The 7,824-nt window shown below is 53.3% G+C and overlaps 1 protein-coding gene across 1 annotated transcript; it reads right to left on the minus strand.

Moving 5' to 3' along the window:
• Positions 1–10: 10 nt before the first annotated feature.
• CYREN (cell cycle regulator of NHEJ) lies at positions 11–5,953 on the minus strand. Its single transcript, XM_046669393.1, has 3 exons — positions 2,808–5,953; positions 1,736–1,811; positions 11–801 (listed from the first exon to the last, which is right to left on the minus strand). The coding sequence occupies exons 1-3, from the start codon at positions 2,945–2,947 to the stop codon at positions 553–555; spliced, it is 465 nt and encodes a 154-aa protein (XP_046525349.1). The 5' UTR covers positions 2,948–5,953; the 3' UTR covers positions 11–552.
• Positions 5,954–7,824: the final 1,871 nt, after the last annotated feature.

Here is a 7,824-nt window from a genome sequence, read left to right on the forward strand (position 1 = left end):
CTGCCAATCTGGACGCTGAACTGCAAGCTCCCAGACGGCAGAGCACTGAGGGCAGCAGGTCTGCCTTCAAGGTGGGATGAGTGAGGGCTCACGGGCTGACTGGTTGCCTCATGAGGGAAGCTATTTTTAAAATGGGCTTCCTCCTTAGGGAGAGATCATGCTGACTAAGTTATAGGAATTCCAGTGTACCTAGCAGCCATGCTTTTTTTTCTTTAAACTTATTAAGTTGACTCTGGTTCCAATAAGTCTGACCACCATGACCTCATTTTCCCTGGAACCTGGCAACTGAATAAAACAGACAATTGGGATTTGAGACCCCTGAGGGGGAGAGTGCACAGTGCAGAGAGGAATTCAATGGGAGCTCATTTTGATGCCTCAGTTCCCAAGGTCCAGAGTGTCCTGGGGCTTCTGCTCCAAGGTGAATCTGTCCAGCCCAGGGATGGTGGAGGTGGGAGGAGAAGGCCATGGCATCCCAGGGGCAGTCCCCAGGCAGGGAGGGAAGCCCAGCTTCGTGCAGCTGCTCTGGACAGAAAGTCCTGGGAAGTTTGTCCCTTAGCTAAAAAATATCTCCCTGACGTACTTTAATACATCCTCATCTTCCTCAGGGACTTTGCTGCTGCCAGAGTCAGAACCCGCAGGCCCCTGAGAAGGGCTGTGGCCTGGGGGAAGGGCGTTGTTCCCATTGTCCTCGTCCTCAGTGCTCCCAGGAGAACTGGGTGACGCTGAGCAGGCTGGGGAGAGCTCTGGCTTATCAGCGCCTGCCAGAGCTGGCTGCTCTGAGGGCTCTTCCTGTTTTCGGTCCTGCGGAGTAGAAGAAATGGCAGGCACAACATACGGATTTTATTTCCCTAACGTGCTGGTCAGTGGCGCAGAACATATCCAGAAGCAACTGTAAAGCCAGCAGGGCACCAGGTCAGGCACCGCTCCTGAATCAGTGCCCACCCCACCCTCCCTTCACCCCACTCCTCCCCTCCCACCACCCCACCTCCCCACCACCATCCCAGCTCTTGAAGAAATCAAGACCAGCTCAGGAGAGAGGCGGGCAGGGGCCTGAGGGATAGCCAAGTATGAAAGGAAAACAAACAAAAAACTTATCTGGAAAGGCAGGCTGACAGAATGGAAGGAGCACAGGATACAAAACTTCAATGTGCCCTAAGCTCTGTCACTTACTGGCTGTTAACAAGGGAAAGTCTCTGAGCCTGAATCTCCTCATCTACCAAATGGGGATAATGTCCGAAATAACTACATCCCCAGGTTACTGCAAGGATTAAATGAGACAGTACAATACACAAAAGCACCTGGACCACGAGAAAGTACTATGCAACTCGAAGGTGGGACAATGATTGTGCGCTTCAGGAAGCCAGGAGACTTGAGCAGTGGCAAAGTGCAGTGGTCAGACGTCATCTCTCCCGACTGAGACCCTTTCAAAGCAAAGGTTTCCTGTCCCCTCCACATACACACTAGCACGGAGTCACCGCAAACTCAGAGGCTGCTCTTCCTCTCACAGCCACATCTACCCCAGGTATCCAGGCCCAGCGGGGCACAGCTCTCAGGGGGACAGGCCAAGGGGAGTGTGACCTGAGAGAAGTGCTAGACATGGTGCAGGCGGAAGCAGGCCAACGGGTGAGAGGGCTCCCAAGGCCACCTGAGATTGACATTAACCAAGGCCTACTCCACTTTCTGCCTGTAAAGAGTTTTTGGTCATCAGAGGAAGAAAAGACACAGCTGACTTTACCTCGATGAGGATGCCCAGAGCGACATCCACCATTTCAGCTTCGTTCATGCAGTACACAGTGTTCACCGCAGGAAGTCTGAAACAAGGGCATGAAGCTACAGTTGGGGCCAGATGGGTCTTAGGTCTCACAAGGAGGAAGAAAAGGAGAGCAAGAAGAGGGTCGCATCCCCTGGGCCTTTCCACTAGGGAGGAGACCAACAGCTTCCTCAGGGCATGGGCATGACTTCCTCATCTTTGTAACCAGTGACTGGCACGGGGTTCATGGAGGCAGTGGTAGGGGTCTTCCCACCCTCTGCCAGCTCCCCCAGGGATCTGGAAATAGGGCATGATGGCCAGCTCCTGAAAGTCAAACTGACCCACACACAATGGATGTGAGCAGATCAGACCATCAGGCCAAGACTTGACTGACACCTACCTGAATGTGCGAACACAGTAAAGAAGGGCTGCAGCAATCAGAAAGGGAGGCAGGTCCATTAAGGAAACTTAGAAAACGAAGAGCCAGAGGGCAGCACTGAGTGCCTGGTGCCCTGGCTAGCAGAGTGCAGGGACATCCCCTCCTTGGCAGCCTGAAGACCCCCAAAATTACCATCATTCAACTAACCCGCCCCAGAGCTTCTGATTTCATGCTGGCCCAGCGACTTGCTGCTCATCTGCCTGTCCCTGGAGACCTGCCACAGGAAGACAGGGCCACCTGGCCCACTTATCTTGGCCAGTTGATGGTCACGATTTTTGTTGCAAACGGAGACTGGCATTTGGACCACTGGTGTCCAAGAGCTTGGTTAATGTGTGCAACCCCAGGACGGGGAGCCACTGCCTGGGAGCTGACACACCAGGGCCTGACGGTGGAAGTTCACCAACGGGCAGAAGCAGGCGCCTGTGTGTGAGGGGACTGCTCACTCTGCCCCTCACGGCCTATGCTCCTCATAAGAGCTGAAGAGACGTCTTGGGACTGAAACACCCGCCCACCTTGCTGCTCTGCCAACATGGAAGACCTGGGCCCCGCAACTGTGACGCCCCCAACCCCGCCTTCCTCCTGATTCCCCCGGAGGACCCTGACCAGAAGTTGTCCCACCTGGTTGAGGCAGCCGCCGGCACTGCTGCCATTCTCCTCCTCTTGGGGGTCTTCACTGGCACCATTCTTTTCTCAGCCGCCTGGGCTGTCATCCATGTGGGAAGGACCCTCTTTTTATTCCCAGATTTTAAAGCTTCCATCTCTCCAGTCTCTCCTGAAGAGGAGTCAGAGCCCAAGCTTCCTGACTTGCTTTTCTTATTCAGGACAGCAAATCCCAGTCTCGTCAGGGATTATAGGTCTCTTTGTCCTGAGTGGTAGTCAAGCTTTAATTCCTACAGAGAAGAACAAAGTCTAGTGAATTCTGATAAGCCAGAATACTTCCAGTCATCAGCTGAAATTGCTGGTCGGTGCAGGCCAGAGGAGAGCCTGGCAGTGAGCAGGAGCAAGGAGACTCAGACGGGCCATTGACAGGGCATCAAGTGGGAGGTGTGGCGGCGGGCAGGCCGAGGGCTCAGGAGAAGCAACCCTCCAACCTGCCACAGGGCCCGGGGCCCCACACAGGCCACCAGGCCCAACCAGAAATGCCTCCAGTAGCCTCTGCACTGAGCCATTTGAAGCAGGAGCAGAGGGATGAGCACCCTCTCAGGCGAAAGGAAGTCGGCCCCCTCTTTCCCTCTCCACCCAGATCTCACTGTCCCCAGGGTGCCCAAGTTGTCCTACCCTTAAAATCTCTCAATGACCCCTGGCTCCCCCAGCTCCAGAGTTCTCCTTTCCTCTATCTTGGTGTGGTTACAAGAAACCCATTTTGATTCACAATAAGGTTTCATTGGCCAACACCCCTTCCCTTAATCCAAAGATACTTCTGACTGGTCAGATTTTAGTCAGCAGTAGGGGTCAGGGACCACAACTCTGCCTGGCTCCCGGATGTGGCAACCAGAAGGGCTGGGGCAGCCCCTCATCTAACTTGGCCTCTCGTCTCCCCACCCTGAATAGATTCCACCTCAGCGCTTCCACCTAAAGCTCAGTCCCCACTCTGTGACTCAAAGGGTGCATTTCTCTACCTGCCACTTAGCAGTTAACCGTGAAAGTGGTTTAGGGCTCCTGCCTAGGGAGGATCTCACTGGAGCAGAGATAATTTGCCTAGAAAAATATCAGCCAAGAATAAGATTTTCCTCTCTGACACATAACTCCATCATTATTGCTCACCTAGAATGGTTAAAACTTAAGAAAAAAATTAGCAGGACATCATCCTAACCTGTCTGGCCACAGGGGAGAGACCTTTGTCAATGTAGCTCATTTGTGTCAACTCAGGCAGTGGTAAAAGTCATTCCCACCTCTAAGGATCACTCCAACCGCCTCGCACGGCCACAGCGCTGCCGTTGATGATAGATATTTGATCCTAAGGCAGACATTATTAAGCCCATTTTACAAACGAGAAACTGAGATTTAGCAATTTGCACAAGATCACAAAAAAGTCTGAAATAGCCAGCCAGGACGCGCAACCAGGTCCTACAGACCCCAAATCCTGAGCCTGCGGGCCGCCGCGCTGCCCCGGGCGGGGGCGCACAGCCGGGCTGGCCAGAGCCCCGAGAGCCCAGCACAGCCGGCGCTGCGGGGGCCCGCCGGGCCCGCGCCCCGACTCAGGGCCGCCCAGGCGTTGACGGCACCAGGGCCAACCTGCGGGGGAGAGGCCGGGAGCACGGGGACATCCCCGCGGGGCCTCGCTGACTCCCGGCCCGCAGAAGGAGGCCGGCCGCCCGCCCGGGGCCTAGCGCTCCCGGCATCACCCAGCGGCCCGGCCGAGCCCAGTCCAGCACACCGCGCTCCTCTGGCCCGCGCCCCGTTCCTGGCTTCCGGGGCGCAGACCCGGGGCGGTGCTGGCGCCCTGCGCCCTGCCTGGACCTTGGAGCCCGGCGGCACCCACCCCTACCCGCACGCACCTCCTCCCCGGCGCTGCCCTGGCCCGCGCCGTCTCGCACTTCCGCCTCCCGGCCGCCTGCTCCCGCGGCGGCCCCCTTACGCCCCCTGCAGGCAGCTCCGATGTCCGCGCTCGCGGACCGGGACTCGCCAGCGGATGCCGGGGAGGTCGGCGGCGGGGTAGCCCCACTGTCCGGGGTCCTGACAGCCTCTCCTTGACCGAACTCTAGTCTCCTCTGAACTCTCAACTCAGCCCTGACTTTTGAGCTCCCTGCTCCTCTCTCCACTGTCCAATTTTAGCAAGAATCCTGCTAAGTCATTTTAGCCAGGAGCCCCCACCCTCCAATTCTGATCACCCTAGAATCTGACCGGGTTCCTCATCCCCCACCATCCCAGGTGATGTCTGATTACCCAGATTACCTTCAGCAAGAATCCTGTGAAGTCGGTTTAGCCGAAATTCTCCCTTAGCCCTGATGTTTCTTCTTAGTAGTAATCTTCCATCCACTGACCCCCATCCTGCTCCGCGGCTATAAATTACCACTTTTTCTTGTTGTGTTGGAAGTTAAGCCTGATCTCTCTCCTCCCCTGTAAAATCCCATTGTAGTGCCCCCCTTGAAATAAAGTCTGCCTTAACGTCTTTAACAAGCGGCATGAATAATTTTCTTTTTAACAGAATATTTTTTAACAGTCCCCAGAAGTGGCTTCATTTGAGGTTTGCTGGTCGGACTTTGTTAAAGTGTCGATTCTCAGGCCCCCAGAATCAGAAATTGTGGTGCGGGTCTGCATTTTTGAAAGCTCAGGATTCTCACAGGAACCAAGTTCAACGCACCCTGCTATGGCCATCATCCCAGGGGGAGGGGGAAAAGGTGAGCTCCTCGGGTGCAGGAAGAGAAATTAAAGCCTCTGCTTATGTTTGTTATCTTAAAATAAAGGAAGTAGGTGTTTCTAATATTTAATATTCAGATTGGCAGCCAACGTGTCCCCTCTGTGAACAGGATGGCTCCACAGAGCTGCCGCAGTGTCCCCACCGGTGTCCTTTCAGCCCAATGCTGAGCACTGTGGTTCACATGTGGGGTCAGCATCTAGTTTTAATTAAAATCACACTCACAGCTTAAAGCAGCATAAAAGAGGCCGGCAAAGAAACCCCCAGGTCCAAGACACGACTCAAAAGGCAAGCACAAGCAGTCATAGGTGAAGTTTCTCCTACCGCACTGAGGCAAAAGGATGATCAGAACTGACAGTCTGCCCCCCCAAAACATGAAATTATCCTGACAGCCATTTGGAGTGTGACTTACAACAAGTCAGCTAATAGAATAATTTCTCTCCATATATTAGAGGCACAGGACAGGGGAGCTCGATCCAAGGTCTGGAGACTCGTGCCTGCAGGTCTTCCGACTGCGTGGTGCCTTTGGTTTCTCCGAAGCACTTCCACCTCTTGTCTTGAAAACCGATCCTCAATCCTAGGGAAGTAGTTTGGGCCAGGGAAACAAATCGATCAAGGTGTAAGGAGATAAATCAATGGTTTCAAATCACAGAACCAAGCTGCCGTGCACTGGGGCCATTTGGTTGCAGGTTGAACCTAGGCTCTGCCTCTAGCCTCTTCAGGAGGGTGACCCAGTGGGCAGGCCCTGCTTCTCCTCTGGTTCCATGAAGGTGTTAGAACCACTGACCTCGAGGGTCCTCTGCTCTCACAAGCTGTGAGCCAGGACAAACCCCAGTCTAACTGGTGGAGAAGCATCATTTTGTTTTGTGAATAAAGGAACAGAAAATACTTGCTATTAGCAGAACCAATCCCTCCTGATTTGTCTCCTTAAAACCTCTTCCCACAGCCAGCTGAAAAATGAGGTCTGAGGAGCAGGAACCCTGAGTGTCTGCATAAAAAGCTTTCTGTTTGAAGGGAGAGAAGCCCAAGCAGGAGTAGGAAACCCAAACTGTGGGATTTGGAAGGGGTGGAGTTACCCCATGAAGCATTTTGAATGCCGCGCTCAGGGGGCCTGAGCAGAAGTGGGCAAGTGCAGACAGGTCCCAGGACAGTGAGGGGAAAGCACCGCGAGGCCCTCGTGCTGCCCAGGCCAGAGCTAGGGTCCACACCTGTGCCAGGTGTGCAGGCTCTGAGGCCTGAGGCTGGGCTGGCTTGATGGCGTTCTTCTATACTGCTCTTGCCCAAGATAATGGAGGCTCTTACTGGCTTTCTTGGATAGAGGCTGAGCAGCTATTGGAAGGAGAGGTAAATTTAAGTTTGACATGCTTTATTGGAGGATGAGAGCTCATCCTGGAGCGGGTAGGGGGTGGGACAGGGAGGAACACCAGGATGAATGCATCCTAACAAGCACTCAAGGGTGGAGTGAAAGCCGGGGAAAGACAGGCCAGGAGCAGGCAGGTCTGGCCACAGCACTGTAATACTGTGTTTGCTGATTTCCAAAGGTCAGAGGTTAATGGGGTTTAGTGTGGGTTATGTTTTTAGACAGCGTTGTGGTTTTGTATTTTTAGGCAATGTTGTAGAACCCCACATACTCCCTCCTGGCGGAACCTCAATCACAACCAGCTGCGAGCCAAGCTCAAAACAAGAGGCAGGTGGGTGTTGAGCCCATGGCATAAAGACATGAGAGAAGACATGGCTTTCCACGTGTTGTTTGTTGCTCTGCAATCCTTAAAGACATTCAGCAAGTTGTGGAGACCATACTGAGAAGATGGGTGATAAGACAGCAACTGAGAAAAAACTTTGAAGAAAAGGTCAACAATGAATTTTCTTACTCAAATGAAACACATGACCACTTTTTAAATGTCCTACAGAATAACTGGGGGATGTAAATAAGATTGCTATTTCAATGCAGAAGATGGGAAAAATTATAAATGGAAAAGTCTTGGTCTTCTTCATTTAAAGGGAAGATTACCAGGGTAGAAATGGGTAAAAATGTGTAACTACTTATTACCAAGTCTCTGGTGTCTTCTCATAATTAAGCCACGTAAATACCTCCCTACTTTTCCACCAACTCCCAGGAGAATGCAGCCAAGGCTTTAGTACCAATTTCTTCAGGATTTTCCAAAAGTAGGTAACTGGGAGTACCCCCACTCCAGACCTGCCCCCTTAGAATTGGGCTGGAGCCCAAAGAGGCTCTACGATGAGTGTCCTGAGCAGCTTAGCAACAAGGGCACCCTG

This window comes from Equus quagga, chromosome 8 (assembly GCF_021613505.1).
Source record: "Equus quagga isolate Etosha38 chromosome 8, UCLA_HA_Equagga_1.0, whole genome shotgun sequence".
NCBI lineage: Eukaryota > Metazoa > Chordata > Mammalia > Perissodactyla > Equidae > Equus > Equus quagga.